The sequence below is a fragment of the Sinohyriopsis cumingii genome, chromosome 16, assembly GCF_028554795.1.
Source record: "Sinohyriopsis cumingii isolate HCF-2022 chromosome 16, ASM2855479v2, whole genome shotgun sequence".
Lineage (NCBI taxonomy): Eukaryota > Metazoa > Mollusca > Bivalvia > Unionida > Unionidae > Sinohyriopsis > Sinohyriopsis cumingii.
In genome coordinates, this window is record NC_142976.1 from 61,556,884 (window position 1) to 61,577,034 (window position 20,151).

The 20,151-nt window shown below is 35.5% G+C and overlaps 1 protein-coding gene across 9 annotated transcripts in view; it reads right to left on the minus strand.

Moving 5' to 3' along the window:
- The window catches only part of LOC149780548 (kinesin-like protein KIF28), a 180,740-nt gene that overhangs the window by 59,273 nt on the left and 101,316 nt on the right, over positions 1 to 20,151 (minus strand). For all 9 annotated transcript variants that reach the window (XM_089937577.1, XM_089937573.1, XM_089937575.1 and 6 more), the window contains exons 20-23: positions 15,149 to 15,236; positions 11,473 to 11,766; positions 5,186 to 5,455; positions 1,609 to 1,776 (exon numbers count right to left, since the gene is read on the minus strand). In XM_089937577.1, the coding sequence (XP_089793703.1) occupies positions 1,609 to 1,776; positions 5,186 to 5,455; positions 11,473 to 11,766; positions 15,149 to 15,236 (820 nt within the window). The remainder of the gene's footprint in view (positions 1 to 1,608; positions 1,777 to 5,185; positions 5,456 to 11,472; positions 11,767 to 15,148; positions 15,237 to 20,151) is intronic.

The window sequence follows — 20,151 nt, forward strand, 5'->3', positions numbered from 1 at the left end:
AGCAGGCAAGTGAATACATCATATTATTTCACAAGTTCTCATATCTGATGGACATATGTTTTGAAGGTTTGCTTGGCTGCTGACAAACATTATTTCTAACATCATCATGTGCTTTTTTTCCATTTTCATGACTTTGATTTTATTTCTGGTATTTCCCCCCCCCCCACTGCCTTTCACAAGTTCTATTCAGCGTACTTAAATGGATCTGCTCTCGAAAACATCATTTTTGAACAGCCATCTAAGGGTAATGTAGCCATTTAACACAGCATAGGCGATATCATTTCATTAAAAATCACCTAAAATTGAGGAAACACCATTTCATTAACAGCCATATAAGACATCACAAGCAACATCACTTCATTAATAGTCATGTATCATAGGCAACATCATTTCATTAATAGTCACACAAGACATCATAGGCAACATCATTTCATTAATAGTCACACAAGACATCATAGACAACATCATTTCATTAATAGTCACACAAGACATCATAGGCAACATCATTTCATTTAATAGTCACACAAGACCTCATAGGCAACATCATTTCATTAATAGTCACACAAGACATCAGAGGAAAAATCATTTCATAATAGCCACATTAGATACCATAGGCAACTGTGTTTCATTAATAGACATTAAGGACATCATAGGCAACATCATTTCATTTACAGTCACCTAAAATATCAAAGGCAACATCGATTCATTAACAATAGTCGGCTGAGAGTACATTACACTGACTAATCCCAAAATCAAAATGCTTTCTTCACTAAATCCCAAATTATCATATGGTCAGTTTACGCATTGTTATGAGTATAACTGGAAATAATTATCTAACTAACTGGATACAATAACCCAACTGGATATAATTATCTAACTAACAGGATACTGTTACCTAACTGAATACAGTTACCCAACTGGATATAATTATCTAACTAACAGGATACTATTATGTAACTAATTGGACATAATTGTGTAACTAACTGGATACTATTATCTAACTAACTGGTTACAATTAGCTAACTGGATATAATTATCTAACTAACAGGATACTATTATCTAACTAATTGGACATAACTGTGTAACTAACTGGATACAATTACCTAACTGGATATAATTATATAATAACAGGATACTATACCTAATTGGATATAATTATCTAACTAACTGGATACAATTACCTAACTGGATATAATTATCAAATTAACTGGATAAAATTACCTAACTGAATATAATTATCTAACTAACAGGATACTATTACCTAACTAACTGGATGCAATTATCTAACTGGATATAATTATCTAACTGGATACAATTACCTAACTAACTGGAAACAATTATCTAACTAACTGGATATAATTATCTAACTGGATACAATTATCAAACTGGATACAATTACCTAATTAACTGATACAATTACTTAACTAGCTGGATATAGAAAGTACTATCTTATTTCACTGTCAAGTATTGAAGAAATTGGACATACAAGAAAGGCAATTTAATTTTCAAATTGATAAATTACTGACTGTCCAGTGGATTATAAGAAATGTTTTGATATCCTTTCATATTGGCAAGGCAGATAAAACACCAGCAAAATATGTACTGCACCTGCATCCTCCGCTCCTTTTGAACAAGCCTGTCATATTTTCTCTGTAACAGCATGACCTCTGTCTTCAGGTGTGACTGGTCAGAAGCTGTTTCAAGAGCAAATACAGAGTTCCTCCTGGTAGCACTTACAGAGGCAGGAGTATCACCCTGCTCCATCTGACGTAGCTCCTGTGGAGTAAAACATGGAATATTAACACCCTGTTCTATAAAAAAATGATGTTCACTAATTGTGAAGGAATGTTTAAGCTGTGATTGGCTTCATGATGACATAGTTTTCCGCTTATGCAGGCAATTCAGGAATATCAGGGTGCAAACATTACACGGGGAATATTACATCAAAGTTTCAGTTCAATACAGCACAGATGTCAAAGAGAGGTGAAAGCTTCTGGCTAACAGAAGAATTTCTCTGCTTATTCCTCTCAACTATCTGCTTTAATTCCCTTATATGGCATCTTAACTAACTGCTAGCTGCCTTTTATGGCATCTTAACTAACTGCTAGCTGCCTTTTATGGCTTCTCAACTAACTGCTAGCTGCCTTTTATGTCTTCTCAACTAACTGCTAGCTGCCTTTTATGGCTTTTCAACTAACTGCTAGCTGCCTTTTATAGCTTCTCAACTCATTGCTAGCTGCCTTTTATGGCTTCTCAAGTAGCTGCTTGAACTGTCTTTTATGGCTTCTCAACTAGTTGCTAACTGCCCTATATAGCTTCTCAACTAGCTGCTAACTGCCTTATATGGCATCTCAAACTAGCTGTTTGAACTGCCTTGTATTGCTTTTCAGCTATCTGCTAACTGCCTTATATGGCATCTCAACTAGCTAACTGCCTTATATGGCATCTCAACTAGATGCTTAAACTGCCTTATATGGCTTCTCAACTAGCTGCTAACTGCCTTATATGGTATCTCAACTTGCCTGAACTGCTTTCTCAAGTTGCTGTTAACTGAATATAAAATATGAAGGTTTTCTATACTGAACAGAAGGTTGAGAATAAAACTTCAAACAGGCATGGTTTTATAGTTACCAGACAGCTGAGAATACAGATCAACCATCTGTAGCTCGTTTCAATTGGAATATGACATTTTTATGAAATGGCATATCACAGAGGAATGGGAAATATAACGTGACATCTGTAATGCAGTTCACAAATTGTAGTTTTAGTGGCCATAATGGCATATTAGAGGGTAGGGAAATTCATGTGGCATCAGTAATGTAGCCAGCATGTAGCTTGAATGGTCAGAACAGCATTTCAAGGAGGACATGGAGTAAAAGGATGTGCATGTGACTTCAGTAATGTAGTTGGCAATTGGCTTGAGTGATCAGAATGGCATATCATGGAGTAAAAGGATGTTCATGTGACATCAGTAATATAGTTGGCAATTGGCTTGTTGTTTTTGTAGTGTTTAATGCCATTTTTCAGCACAAGATAGGCTATACATGGCGGCCAGTATTAATGGTGGAGGAAGAACCTGGGAAAACCCCGGAAAAACCACCAACCCACGAGAAGCTACTGGCAAGCTTTCTCACATACCGACATTGGCTGAATCTGAGACTCTAACCCATGCAGGCAGAGGTGAGATGGCAGTGATTCGTAACGGAGAGCGCTTTAGACCACTCGGCCACTCAGGGCCCCCTGCAATTGGCTTGAGTGATCAGAATGGCATGTCATGGAGTAAAAGGATGTTCATGTGACATCAGTAATGTAGTTGGCAATTGGCTTGAGTGATCAGAATGGCATGTCATGGAGTAAAAGGATGTTCATGTGACATCAGTAATGTAGTTGGCAATTGGCTTGAGTGATCAGAATGGCATGTCATGGAGTAAAAGGATGTTCATGTGATATCAGTAATGTAGTTGGCAATTGGCTTGAGTGATCAGAATGGCATGTCATGGAGTAAAAGGATGTTCATGTGATATCAGTAATGTAGTTGGCAATTGGCTTGGCAGCCAATATAACCAGTGGAGGAAGAACCTGAGGAAAATCCCAGTAATAACTACTGACCCATGGGATCTGAAGTACATGACTGTAGTACATGACTGTAGTACATGACAGTAGTACTGACTGTAGTACATGACTGTAGTACATGACTGTAGTACATGACAGTAGTACATGACTGTAGTACATGACTGTATATACTAGATAATTGTCATGCAACAGAATTCCATGCAAGAACAGTATTTTATTTCCCTCAATATGTCTTCAAAAATGCCATTATTATGTCTGACAAGTTATCACCTTGAAAATATTTAGCATCTAACTGATGGGCATTTTCAGTAAAGTTGGATGGTGAAGCTTTGCTTATCTGTTCCCCAACAAGCTTTGGAGAATGATAATAAAAGTTAGTTGTGGCTACAAGTATTTTCTTAATTTAGGCTTATGTTTCACTTATTTTGTTCTAAAAGTATTACATGCTGAGAGATCATGACACAATATAGTTAAAAACCATATGGTCTGTTGATTGGATATAATTAATATCCATATTACAGGCTTATGGGCAATGATTTAAATAACAAATTTTCTGCAAATCCAGGAGATAAGTTTTCACACCACCTTTTACCTTTTACTTTGTGGCTATAAAATGTTTAAACAAATTTAATCAGCAATACTTCTACTGTCTACAATGAGTAAACAAGATGTAACCACCTTTGAACTAAGCTAAGATGGCAACACCTTTATTGTCTACAACAAGGAAACAATCTGTCAACAAGACCTAGTAACCTCAGAATCTGACTTTCTTAAGGTATTTATCTGGAGTTTGCTGGATAAAAATAAATCAAAGATAAATTGCTATAATAATATTTAAGGCATTTTATAACTGATACCATCTTGCTCTGAGTCAAAAACTTTCATCTACCCAATATTTCTGGCATGGCAAATACAGTGTTTTCAGGATCTCTGACATAGACATGTAGACATGCATAACAACTAAATAATGTGTAACAACTAAAAGAATGTGTAGGAAGTAAATAATGTGTAACAACTAATAGAATGTGTAAGAACTAAATAATGTGTAAAAACTAAAATCATGTATAACAACTAAATAATGTGTAAAAACTAAAATCATGTATAACAACTAAATAATGTGTAACGACTAAATGTGTAACAAAGTAAAATAATGTGTAACAGCTAAATGTGGAACAACTAAATAATGTGTAACAACTAAAATGATGTGTAAGAACTAAAATGATGTGTAACAAAGACATTTCATTTAAAAAGAAAGTAACTTCTTCAAAGGGTGGACATATAAACTTTTTTGTACTCCCCCCTCCCCATTTATTCACAGGTGTACATTGTTTGGTATTGCCACATAAGTATGCAAAAATTCACCCACACACACACACATATACATACACATGTGTACACAGTTCTATGTTAAATAGGCACCCAACTACAAACAGTGAAGATTCAGATCAGCCAGTGCATAATGCACACGCAGACCCGAGCCTACACTATTAACATAATCAGTAGCAAATTAGTAACATAGATCATGATCTGCCAGCAAAATGACCACTGCAGATCTTGGTTTAGAATGTCTGCAGTTGGATCTGTCTGGCATACAGCTTTATAAGGTACATACCCTTGTGGTCAGTTTCAACAGTTTTTGATCTGGTACAGTATCCACCTGTATCCCATACACAAGGAATGTGATGCATCCGGACTCAAAGAAGTCCAAATGTTCTTTCTTTATCTTCGAAAATGTGACTATCTTGGAATGCTTAAAAACAGGTTGTAGGGTCCCTTTAATTAATGGTGTCTCTGTATAGTCCTTTTCGTCAAATACCCTATACCTTACTTTGATCCCTTTGGAGTACCTAGATTTGTTGATTTCAGCACTCTTAATGTCCACCTGTAGAAAAAGAAGACATTCATTTAATCTACATGTCACACATTGTTCTACCTTTCTTTAAACAACACAAAATTGATTTTTCTTTGCTGAACCCATTCTTAAGTAATCAGTGAATCTCCTATTCTCTCTCTGACACTCTATTTCAAATTTTGGGCATACAAATCCTACCTTTACCTTACTCCTTTATCAATGAATTATTAATCATTTCTTCATCATTAGTCATCTAGATTAGATGAAATGTACCATGTATACTTGTTTTTAAGTCAAGTCAAACTGCAAACAACAAAGATCTGGATCTGTCATTGCATAATGTGCCTGCAGATCAGGGTCTATGTAGTTTGTTCTACTGATCACTCTCAAAATCTGATCTGGGTCTGTACAGTTTGCAGTTGGGCAGCTTATAAGCAAGTATATACAGTTTCTTCTGGAAAGTCCTATAACCTACCAGGGTCTGCAATATACACCCGGGCCCCCGAGTGGCCGAGTGGTCTAAAATGCTCTCCGTTATGGATCACTGCCATCTCACCTCTGTCTGCATAGGTTCGAGTCTCGGATTCAGCCAGTGTGGGTATGTGAGAAAGCTTGCTGGTAGCTTCTCGTGGGTCGGTGGTTCTTTCCAGGGTTTTCCCGGGTTCTTCCTCCACCATTAATACTGGCTGCCATGTATAGCCTATCGTGTGCTGAAAAATGGCGTGAAACCCCACAACAACAACAACAGCAATATACACCACTGCAATGACCTGCCAAAAAAACTTGGACTCAAAATTTTAGCATACACTAATCGAATGTTAATGCTCACACCACTGTCACCACCACCAACACCACAAAAAGGTATACCTATGACACAACTACTGCTAAAACAGGCTGAACAAAATATAGGTCCCATAGATGGTTCTTAACACATTAACCCCTGGAGGTTTTTGTCGTTTTCGCCTGAAATTCGAGAAGGAAACACATTTTGAAAGCTATTTCTGAATACATCCTAAGACATCAACTTCCATGTGATTTTGCAATAACCTAATGCCTAGTTGTGTTAGAAACATCGTTTTTCATTGGCTATTTCGCTCGCACATGAGCAGAAGGGTAAAAGTTGGAGTTCTTTTTCTTTTTTTTTTGCTTAATGAACCCATTATTTTCATATCGAGACCAATCTTTATTCCAAATGCCCATCTTATCCTACTTTTTGCCAAGGTACATCTGTCTGCTTGCAGTTCATACCGGTCTGCCTTAGATCTGAGACCAAAAAGTCTAAAATCCGGACACAAAATTGAACTCTGACCACAGGCAAATTTTGGGTGGAAAAAAATCGGGTCCAAAAGATGAGGTTTTTGCAACTAGAACATATTATTTGGTATCATTGTAGAGCTACATCTGTCTACCTTTCTATAATACCACCCACTTTTGTGTATCATGCATGACCTTGATGCTACAAAGCTCGGCCATAGGCTACTACCTGCCAGGTGTACAGGGTTAGTCAGGCCAACATTGCCAAGTATAGTCATGCCTACATTGCCAAATGTACAGGGTGAGTCATGCCAAGTGTACAGTGTTAGTCATGCCTATGTTGCCAAGTGTACAGGGTTAGCCATGCATACATTTCCAAGTGTACAGGGTTAGTCAATCATTCACTGCCAAGTGTTATGTCTAGTTTAAACTTAAGTAATAGGACAAGATAAACCAAACAAGCAATCAAAATATAAATTTATTTAAATAAAATATAAAATAGAAAAGTGAATTTAGAATAAAAAATAACAGTGTATGAATTCCTAGAATGTAAAAATGAACTATCAATGTCTCACTAATCCAGGAGCTGTTCTACAGTATTCTGAACAAAGCTTGTATTGTGCTTATGTGTTACTGTGATAAAACAGAATTCAATAGAATTATTAATCAAAATTTTATTTCTTCAATGTAATCTTGTGAATGAAGAATATCAATGAAGTCATTGAAAGTTTCACAAAATCTGACTGAATTAATTAAATACTGAAGTCCTTGAATATATTGACATGATCTTCAAAATACTGACTGTTTAAATCACAGATTATTCCGTCTATTATCCTACAACCCGTAAATAAAAAATTCCTCTCTGACTCTTAATAATGCTGTGTATAATAGAATAAAGAATAAACATGGTGAGTGTATCTTCATTGTAAACTGTCTTTTTGCTTTTCAAACAAATCTGAGTCACTAGAATTTCTTGAACAATTAAATCTTCATCTTTCAACATAACTCAAACAATCGTAAACAAAACAGTCCTGTTCTGACCTTCAAATCTCAATGAACCAATCAAATGCTATGGTGCACATGTTTAGGCAATTGCACTTTGAATTCCCACTCTTGTTTAGGCAACCAACATTCATAATTGTGTGCCATTCTTCACCTGCTTGGTTGCTGATTTTACCTCAGATCATCTTTTTCATGAATGGAACTCTTATGATGTAATATATATATATATATATATATATATATATATATATATATATATATATATATATATATATATATATATATATATATGTATATATATATATATATACACACACACATACGATACTATTAACCACTGAATAAAATATAACTTCATAGTCTCAAATGAGTTAAATAAATTATTTTATAAATTCAAAAGATGATACATGATTCCATAACACAAGTGTACAGTGTTAGTCATGCAATATACATTGCCAAGTATACAGGGTTAGTTATGCATACATTGCCAAGTATACAGGGTTAGTCATGCATACATAGTCAAGTGTACATGTTTATTCATATTACAGTCAAATTGTCATAACAGTCACCTTTAGGTTACTGCCAGCTTATTTTCCCCCAGAAAAATTTCCTACTTAAAAGTCCTGTATGTAATAGCTATTTGCCTCCTGCAGTTAGCAGCCAGGTGATTCCTAACCAAACAAGAACTTCTCCCTGCCTTAAGCAGACATGGGCACATATCAACAGTGAAACCTATGCAAACTGAATTCTTGCTTCACGAGGAAGCCATTTCTTAGATAAAGGAACATCATATGAATCAATGTGCAAACATTTCTTATCTCCCTTGTATTGATGTTCTAGTCAGTGTTACTCAAAGGTGTAAATATGTCCCATTCTAAAGCCATTCATTTTGTAGCGTTTAGGGTAGAATGTAGATGCAATCCGTTGTTAGAAGGTGGGAAAAGTAGTTGCATTATTGCACGAGACACAGAAGTTGCCTTTTATGCCAGAGTGACATGTTTGATATCTTCATCTATTTTCCTGTGAATTAAAGTTATCTATGAAGAAAAAGGTTCATCTCTGAGAAGAGATACAATTGGAATCCCTATTCATTAGGGTCGGGAGCCATTAAATATTTGAAACTCGTCTGTTACAAAATGGCAGGTCAAGTTTCAGTTTATAGGTCATAAGAATAGCCATATACAGCTTCTTTGGATTTTCTATTCGTCACACATTTCTCAAAATAAGCTGATTATTTTCTTTTGTCTCTCAGTGAGTTCAGCAACTGGCTAATCCAGGTATTATTTTTAAGGTGTGAACAGCTGTTTCCAAGTGAAACTTATACAAAGTGGCTACCTAAAGAGTGAGTCCTCTCATTTAGTCATATGTACATTAACAATTAGTACTGAAATTCTGCCACAGTGCACAAAACAAAGATTAGTGATTATTTTAAGTCAGTGATGATTTAATTTGTAGGATGGATTAAAGAGACCAGGATACAGAAATCCTGCTTGGAACATAACTTTGGGAGTGAACAACATGTATGTGAATTTTACGATTCTTTTAAAATAGTGCATATAAAACAATCTTGAAAACATAATAATAATAATAATAATAATAATATGTGATGCAAGGTATTTGTCCAAAAACCAATTTTGAACGGTGAACCTGTGTACAGAGGTCACCTGTGTACTAAGGTCAATTTTGCTTTTTCCTGTGGATGACTGTTACTGACAGGTTTGACTGCACTTTTAATATGGATGTGGATATATATATGGGTTGGCCAGGAACACTGACTAACCACATTGGCAATGGTTAGAGATACATCACAAACAACTCAAAGTGTCATTTTGATAACCATTCCAGAATTATATAATAAGTTGTTAATCAAAATAACTCAACCCAGTAGTAACTGTCAAGTGAATTCTGATGAAAAAAATAAGAAATTCATATCCTGTGACAATTATATGCTCCGTGGTAAAATAAATACCCTGTGGTTGTGTGTGTGTGTGTGTGTGTGCATGCATATTTGTGATTTGGAACTTTAACATAGCTTTAACAATTTTTCAGTCATATTGCTATGATATCTGCAATGTGCCAGTTAATAGTGATGTCTAGTAATGAGACATTATGCTGCAGACATGTAGCATCATGTCCCACCCAGTCACATTATCCTGATGCCAGACTGACCAGTTCTAACACTAACCTCTTAATGCTGAGTGCCAAGTGAGGCAAATTCAAGTTTTAAAATCATGTTATTTGCTATCGTAATTTTATACACATCTAAGACACCTAGTTGCCCATACAGACGGTATCAGCAATAAGAAGACAAAAACAGTTTTAATGATATAAACCATGTGTTTTTTTGTATGTGAATTGGTGCACATGGTACAGCAAGTAGGGTAGGTTGGCCTTGGGTGTTAGCCAATCACATCTTGTCCTTGTTCTGTGCAGAGCCTGTATGGTACTTCCTCTGAGCCTTCATGAATTACTGATTCAGAAATATGGTAGAGAAAATTTAAATGACCGTGAAAAATTATAGACTAGTAATTTCAACAATAACTTCCAAATGAAGGATTCAACATACAATTATTGTAAGAAAATTTAATGGTATGGTTGTTTAAGGGGCAGCAAACTGACTGTGCACTTGGGCAATTAATAATATGTAAATCAAACAAGGCTTCAGGCTTATGTGTTGTGTCCTAGCCGTGGAAACCAAATTAAGCTTCAGGTTTTTGTGCTGTGTACTAGCCTGGATGGAAACCAAACTAGGCTTCAGGTTTATGTGCTGTGTGCTAGCTATGGAAACCAAACTAGGCTTCAGGCTTAAGTGCACTGTTCTAGCCATGGAAACCAAACTAGGCTTCAGGCTTGTGTGTTGTGTGTTTGCCATCGAAACCAAACTAGGCTTCAGGTTTATGTGCTGTATGCTAGTTATGGAAACCAAACTAGGCTTCAGGCTTGTGTGCTATGTGTTTGCCATGGAAACCAAACTAGGCTTCAAGCTTATGTGCTGTATGATAGCTATGGAAATCAAACTAAGCTTCAGGTTTATGTACTGTGAAATAGCTTTGGAAACCAACCTTGGCTTCAAGCTTATGTGCTGTGTGTCACCTATGGAAACCAAACTAGGCTTCAGGCTTATGTGCTGTGTTAGCTAGGCTTCAGACTTATGTGATGTGTGTTAGCCATATAAATGAACTAGGTTTCAGGCTTATGTGCTGTGTACTAGCCATGGAAACCAAACTAGGCTTCAAGCTTATGTGCTGTGTGTCAGCTATGGAAACCAAACTAGGCTTCAGGTTTATGTGCTGTGTTAACTAGGCTTCAGGCTTATGTGATGTGTGTTAGCCATAGAAATGAACTAGGCTGCAGGCTTATGTGCTGTGTACTAGCCATGGAAACCAAACTAGGCTTCAAGCTTATGTGCTGTGTACTAGCCATGGAAACCAAACTAGGCTTCAAGCTTATGTGCTGTGTCACCTATGGAAACCAAACTAGGCTCAGGCTTATGTGCTGTGTTAGCTAGGCTTCAGGCTTATGTGCTGTGTTAGCTAGGCTTCAGGCTTATGTGATGTGTGTTAGCCATAGAAATGAACTAGGTTTCAGGCTTATGTGCTGTGTACTAGCCATAGAAATGAACTAGGTTTCAAGCTTATGTGCTGTGTACTAGCCATGGAAACCAAACTAGGCTTCAGGCTTATGTGCTGTGTACTAGCCATGGAAACCAAACTAGGCTTCAGGCTTATATGCTGTGTGTACTAGCCATGGAAGCTGTTCAACTTTCACCGAACAAAAAAGTTTTTTTATACCTTAAAATGGTATGGCTTCCCCATCAGGTCTTTAGGGTCTTCAACAAAATATTCTTCCTCCAGTGCCTTGCCATTCTGATGACAAGGAGTCACATTGACCTTTAGGGTCCCCTCTTCATTTCCCTTGTAGTCACTCACTAAGATTGTGTCATCAAAGTCCAGTGCAAATGACAGGGACTGTAAAAATACATTAGCCGTGCCAATCAAGACATCTTCTGTTGGTTCCCAGAATGGATCGTCTTCTTTTGGAATTTTAGACAAATCCTCACCATCTAAATATTTCTGGTACATCTCCTGCAATTGAAACCATACGATACATGTAAACCAATCTGATTCTTTCTGTCCAAGAGAATGTGTCCATTAGAAAACAAACACACAGAGCTTACCACTGATTAATCACTTATCTGTATCAAGCCTGCTTCTCTAACCTTCACACTACAAACTAATAATTTTTTCATCACTATGTGAAATTTGTTGTTGTATTATGATAAACTGATTCATTCATCAAAATAATCAAATTGTTTGTGGAAATATGACCAAAATCTGAATGTTTTGAGGACAATGCATGAATTATGAATGACCAAATCAAATTTAAACTCTTCACTAGAGTTATAATATATGCAAGTAACCTACATACAGTCAAGCTTCTATTTGCCATAACTTCCACATGAAGGTTCCCTACTCATAATTGTCAGATACACTAATATCAATCATTTTTTACTACATACTGCAATGTACAAGGTAATCACATACTGCACTGGACACAGTAATTACATACTGCACTGTACAAAGTAATCACATACTGCACTGGACACAGTAATTACATACTGCACTGTACAAGGTAACCACATACTGCACTGGACACAGTAATTACATACTATACTGTACTGTACATGATAATCACATATGGCACTGTACAAGGTAATCACATACTGCACAGGGCACAGTAATCATAAACTGCACTGTACATGGTAATCACATATTGCACTGTACAAGGTAATCACATACTGCACAGGTCACAGTAATCATAAACTGCACTGTACATGGTAATCACATATTGCACTGTACAAGGTAATCACATACTGCACTGGACACAGCAATTACATACTGCACTGTACAAGGTAATCACATACTGCACTGGACATATTAATCATAAACTGCACTGTAAATGGTAATCAAAACTGCACTGTACATGGAAATCACATACTGCACAGTACACCATAATCACATACTGCACTGTACACAGTAATCACATACTGCACTGTACAAGGTAATCACATGCTGCACTGTACATGGTAATCACTTACTGCAATCTACATGGTAATCACCTACTGCACTGTACAAAGTAACCACATACTGCACTGTACATGGCAATCACATACTGCACTAAACACCATAATCACAAACTTTACTGTACACAGTAACCACATACTTCACTGTACATGGTAATCACATACTGCAATGTACACAGTAATCACATACTGCACTGTACATGGTAATCACATACTGCAATGTATACGGTAATCACATACTGCACTGTGCACAGGAATCACATACTGCACTTTGCATGGTAATCACATACTGCACTATACATGGTAATCACATATTGCAATGTACACAGTAATCACATACTGCACTGTGCACAGTAATCACATACTGCACTGCATATGGTAATTACATACTTAATACAGTCCATGATCACTGTAAACTGTCTCAAATAAATATGGTTTTTGTATATAAAGGTCCAGAGAGATGATCTGTATTTCAAAAGTAGAAGAGTACAATGTATTGTCACAAGTGTTCCAAAACCAGATGTCTATCCTGTGTCCATCTTTTGATACATCAAGTCTGATTCGATCAACTTAAACACAACATTTCAAAAGCAAACCTTTAACACTGCTGACAACAATAACATTATATCACAATTCTTGCACAGGTGAGACATATAAAGACAATATCCATGCCTCACAATACTTACAAAGGTAAGTCACATAAATATTAACATCCAGAAAAATGATACTGTCTCACAATGCTTACACAGGTAAGACACATAAAGATTTCACATCCAGAAAAATGATACTACATCTCACAATGCTTACACAGGTAAGACATAAAGATGACACATCCAGAAAAATGATACTATGTCTCACAATGCTTACACTGGTAAGACACATAAAGATGTCACATCCAGAAAAACGATAATATGTCTCACAATGCTTACACAGGTAAGACACATAAAGATGTCACATCCAGAAAAATGATATGTCTCACAAAGCTTACACTAGTAAGACACATAAAGATGTCACATCCAGAAACATGAAACTACATCTCACAATGGTTACAGAGATAAATCATGAAATCTTGCATCTTCTGTATTTTAAATGAGCTACTGGTAAAAGTCTATTTTATTGGATTAGATAACATGATAAGCAAGAGGCCCAAGATGATCTGATATTACTCACTAAGGTAAGATGCTAACAAACCATACATAGGCATATAGGTCATTTGTGACTAATCCCAAGTGACCACGCATTGGTTTCAGAGTAATGATCTGAGCATTAAGTCTATGATATAACACCATGTCTTGCTTAAAAACAACATGATTTTAAGGATGTCCACTTTTGTAAAAGGACATCATAATGTCTCCAACTCATGATATAACTTTCTAATTCAGCTGTGTCATGAAAGTGACTTTTGTCTCTTATTCAATAAAAAAATATATTTGTTAAAATTCCCTTTAAACAATCATAATTTAAATAATCACATGAATAATGCTGTAAAAGAACACAATAAATTCAATGAAAAATACACGACACATCAATAAATCACCAGCAATTCACAGCCTGTTATAAACTGAGCTTGCACAATTTCCATTCTGGAATTCCAGTGTGAATTCATTAACGGTATCATAGTGAGAAAAAAAACACTCAACAACAAATACTTTTCTCAATGTATCCGATAAGAGAAATCTGTGAACTTTAACCTATGCAAATTTTATGAAATTTTGAATACTACTTCAGCTATTATTTTATGTAAAGCTGGTACCAGGTTTCTGTTTCCTATTTTTTTTTCATGGTAATGACCATTATAAAAATAAAGAGGGATAGATATTTCCATACACATGAACCAATAAAATGTTTTATGGCTTTGTCTGGACCTTTTACTATGTAAAATTATCGATTTCTACAGCCAGTTAAATACCCCATTCACCAGTGATCATTCTTACTAATCAACTGAATCATGTTGTTGTTGTTCTAGGGTTTAATGCCATTTTTCAGCATAATATAGGCTATACATGGTGGACAGTATAACTTGTAAAGGAAGAATCCTGGAAAACTCAGGGAAGAACCACCGACCCACGAGAAGCTACTGGCACGCTTTCCCATGTACCCACGCTGGCTGAGCCTTGGACTCGAACCCACACAGACAGAGGTGAAATGGCAGTGATCCGGAATGGTGAGCGCTTTAGACCACTTGGCGATCATACCAATGTTTGGATGAGGAGGGACTTGTCCCCTCGATGTCTCAGGAACTTGGCAAGTCGTGGTATTTGAAGTGGAAGAAACTGAAGAACCCTAACAAAACCATCAAAATTTGATGGACGATCACATACCCAATGTTTGCATGTATCAGAACCAGGAATGAACTTGGAACTGCAAATGTGATAAATTATTACCTGTATTAGATATCTTCTGTTCATGAACTTCCCTCTCTCCCAAAGCCATGTATTACCATTCTGCAAGTTCTTCATTTTCACCATCACTCTGTTGGAAGAAAGAGGAAGATATTCAGATGGCTTATCAACTCATCAATCCATATCAACCCATTTTCAACCAATATCAACCCATTTTCAAACCCATTATAACCCATTTTCAACCAATATCAACCCATTTTCAAACCCATTATAGCCCATTTTCAAGTAATATCAACCCATTTTAAACCAATATTAACCCATTTTCAAACCCATTATAAGCCATTTTGAAGTAATATCAACCCATTTTCTCAGGACAACCATACCTTATTTTTGCCCTAGAGTTTGGATACTAAATATAAAGCTGTGGATCAACCATAAAAAATGGGAGTTTATCTTATGGGTAAACTACTTTTGCATCTTACATAACACTAATTTAAAAATACTGATTTATTAGGGTGATGAACACTTCCAATTTTGCGCATGTTCCGATCATAAAAATGTTTAACAAATAAATGATTCATATTAACTGAACAAAAACATTCATGATCAAAGTTAGAATTTTTAAAATTGTCATTAGCGTGACCTTCTACCATTACTGTTCTTTTCCAGGTTTCATAGTTTTGTGTTATTCAGTGGCATAGCAAGAATTGCTTCCCTTCAAAATTTAATTCTGGGAACTTCTTTCAAAATAAAAAAAGTTTGTTTTTATGCAAATTCTGTGCGATACTTCTAAACAGACATGTAGAATACTTCTATTCAGATATGCACCATACTTCTATTGAGACATGTACCATACTTCTATAGATATGTGCACCACTCTTCTATACAGACATGTGTCATACTTCTATACAGACATGTACCATACTTCTATACAGATATGTGCCATATTTCTATAAAGATATGTGCCATAATACCATAGTTATTTATATTTAATTTGTGTTATTTCTTGGCTCTTCTCAATGATTATATGTTATGCATACCTGTATTTTGAACTTTACCTTTGTCCAAAATCAAGTTAATGGTGTACCTGACCAGTGACATTTTATAAACAACTTAATACATAGCTAATATTTCTCTATGATTATAGACTAAATATTCAGATCATTATTAGTGGTAAACATGTTGCCTTTAATCTGAATATAGGACATCAAGTTTTTCACTTGGAAAGTCCTAAACTTGTTGACAACTTTGAATATTTTAGAGAGGAGACTGACCTACATCCTGGTTCTATTATTGTGTCTTAGCCTTTTATATCAATGTTGTTTACTTGAAAATTACTCTGAAACAGAATCAGTTTTATTATCGTGTTCAATTTTTAATCTGGATGGATTTATTTATTTAAATTATTCAATGGAAATACAAAGTGCTCTATAATATTCTTGGACAAAAAATATTAATTTGGAATTATAGTGAATTCAGTCAAGGACATTTTGGATTATATTATTGTGTTACACCAAATGACTGTTAACACATCACCACACCCCAGACCATTTGCACATTAGCATGTTCAAGACTAAAGGCACATCAACAGATTCAATAGTGGAATTTATTTGGAACACCAATGGAATTCAATTGGAACTTCACACATCTGGACTTGTGATAGAACTTTTGGTACTGCTTGGGATTTAATTCACAATACTGTAAGTTCATTTGAAATTTTCACTTTGTATTCTGGGAAAATAAATTATTTGTTGAATTTTACAAAACTTGTTGGTTTTTGCTCTTTTCTGTAACCTGGTTTATGACCATAGAGTTGTAATACTATACACGTTAGCAAAACCCATAGCTGCAATTGTCAACATAAACAAAGGCATACTGCATGCAAAAGAAGCAAATAAATATATGAATACATAAGGTCAAATGATTAAATATAATTTAAGTCAAGTCACACAAAAAAAGACAAAACAAAAATGTAAGCATGCTGATAGAAAGATGATCCAAAATAAAAAGTCTGATTCATGCAAATATTTTATGATCTAGTAAATTTAACATTGCTCTTGTGGTGGGTTTAACGCCATTTTTCAGCACAAGATAGGCTATACATGGCAGCTAATATAATTGATGGAGGAAAAACCTGGGAAATCTCCAGTAAGAATCACCAACCCATGGGAATCTAACAGCAAGTTTTCTCATATACTCACATTAGTCAAGATAGTGACTCAAACCAATGTGGACAGCAGTGAGATGACAGTGATTGGTACAGACAATCACTGAAGACCATTCAGCCACCTAGGTCCCCTAAATATAACATGATAAGTATATGAAAGCCTGCTACCAAGTCCATAAACCTATGTGTCCAGTCAGAAGCAAGTTTCATTCATATTATAAGTTGATCATTATTGATTTAATGGTGCCATATGACTTATTTTTGGCATAATATATGACCATACAATATAAGTGTTGACAAGGTAGAAAATACTTCTGGTTTTATGTTCAACCATATCCTGCAACAAGTGCTGACAAGGTAGAAAAAACTTCAGGCAATAGTTAAACAATATAATATATAGTAATTATATAGAGATATAAACAAATTTACCATCATTTAGAGGCAAAATGTACCGTATCTACTGGCATACAAGACATTTAGAGGCAAAACGTACCGTATCTACTGGCATACAAGACATTTAGAAGCAAAATGAATCGTATCTACTGGCATACAAAATATTTAGAGGCAAAACGTACCGTATCTACTGACATACAAGACAGGTCCACCTGCAAACAATACAGACCCTGATCTGTCTTCATGTAATGCATCAGTAGATCAGGGTCTATGTTGATTGATCTACTGATTAGCCCTAACAAACTGTATGGATCCAAATCTGCCAGTGCACTATGCAACCGATCTGGATTAATGCTGGTGGCAGTTGATCAGACTTGCAGTGCAAGTAAAATATATACTAATCTATAAGTTACGTCCAACTGCAAACTGCAGACGCCTAGATCTGCCGTCACGTAATGCACCAGCAGATCTGGGTCTGTGCAGTTTGTTAGAAGTAATAAGTGGAACAAACAAAAGACTCTGATCAACTGGCACATTATGCTACCACAGATCAGCATACTTGTTGTTTGTAGTTTGACTCAACTGGCCCATTATGCTACCACAGATCAGCATACTTGTTGTTTGTAGTTTGACTCAACTGGCCCATTATGCTACCACAGATCAGCATACTTGTTGTTTGTAGTTTGACTCAACTGGCCCATTATGCTACCACAGATCAGCATACTTGTTGTTTGTAGTTTGTCTCATTGTAAAAGTGAGTATATATGGCATAGCACAGTAATCAAACAGTGCCTGAAAAATACCTGAACATGAAGTAGACTAAACAAAAAAACAATCATAATTAACTTTGAATATTATCAGTATTTAGTACCGGTAATTTTGGAAAATATGAATAATTTGGTCCCCATTTAAATCTACATTTCTATGCAACTGTCTTGTATTCAAAACAAAATGAACATATATGGTCAAGTCATATATCTATCCATCCACCAATATTTCTATGAATTTGTCCATCTGTTGCAAAATTCTTCCTATACTCACTTAGAAGCAACTGTCATGAGCAGTCAATTTTCAAATAGTGTAAAAAAATGTCCGTATTTGCATGCTGCACTACACTACATAAAATGTGCATGATGCCTAAAGCTATAAATGAAAATGCCTAATTTCTATTATTTGCAGAAAATTAAATGACTGCGTACCTGTACCAAAAAATAAAATTATCTACAGAGTTATCCCTCTGTATTATCCCCCTAAGTCGGAACATCAAGCAATCTGCCAAATGCTATCCATGCATGTGCATCATTGAAAAATCAGTGATTCAAATTGTTTGTGCAGTACACACATTTACAATACCAAGAATCTATCTGAACCAATCAGCAAAGTCATGCTTTATATACAGAATATAGATTTTGCATTCACTGAACATGCCATTGTGTATATATTGTTGCATAGCATAAAACATGAATGTACATGGTACCTTACGTCTTCCATGAAATGACTGGCAAAACAAATAATTAATTTGTTCAATATTAATGAGGAAAAAATAGAAAGTTTCAAAGATCATTAATTTTTTCTCCCTCAATGAACTAATTACCCCTTTAACCAGTGTTGCATTCTGGTTGAGCTGTCAAGGGGCCATTTCACATAACCCAGTACCTCCTATAAAAACTGAGATGTGGGGATTTTTTTAAATTTAGCAGGACTCTCATAATCTGTGGTTTGCTCAAGGTGCAACATGGCTTACTCCATATTTCTGAGGCATCAAGTATTTCAAATCTTGCATCTATGATTTTAGAGTTATCTCCCTTCACACAGCAAAATCTACTGTTCTAATTATTAAAAATAACTAATATACTTCATATACTTCAGGCTCCATACAGATGAATTATCATTACAATGTACAATGTGCTCCATACAGGGTAACTATTATAACAATGTTTTTAGGCTCCATACAGGTGAATCATTATAACATTGTACATCGGGATTCAAAAAGGTGAATTATTGTTAACAACATACACTGAGCTCCAAACAGTTGACTCTCATATTAAAAAGGTCAGTGTAGTAATGCATCCTTGTCTATTCACATATACCTTTTGATGTTTATTTTTATACAGGAATTTATTCACTCAAAGCGTATCAGTGAGAACTAATGTATATATTTAGATCTAAGAAACCAATATATATATTTAGATATATTCATACTCAAGATATATTCCTTTGTACAATGCAAACAAAAGGGTCTCACCTGCAATCAGTCAGTTCAATGACATATCTATCCCTCTGACCCAAATCCAGCTTTCAAGAACTTAAATACCAAACATTAAAAATATACTCTTATCGTATGCACCACTGGAAAATATCTAACCATGCCCATTCAGGTGAGATAACAAAAACAGTCCTTATAGTTAACCAAGAATCTCATTAATCAAAACGTCATGCATATTAGAAAATTGCTTAATTCATGGACAAAGTGACAAAATAAAAT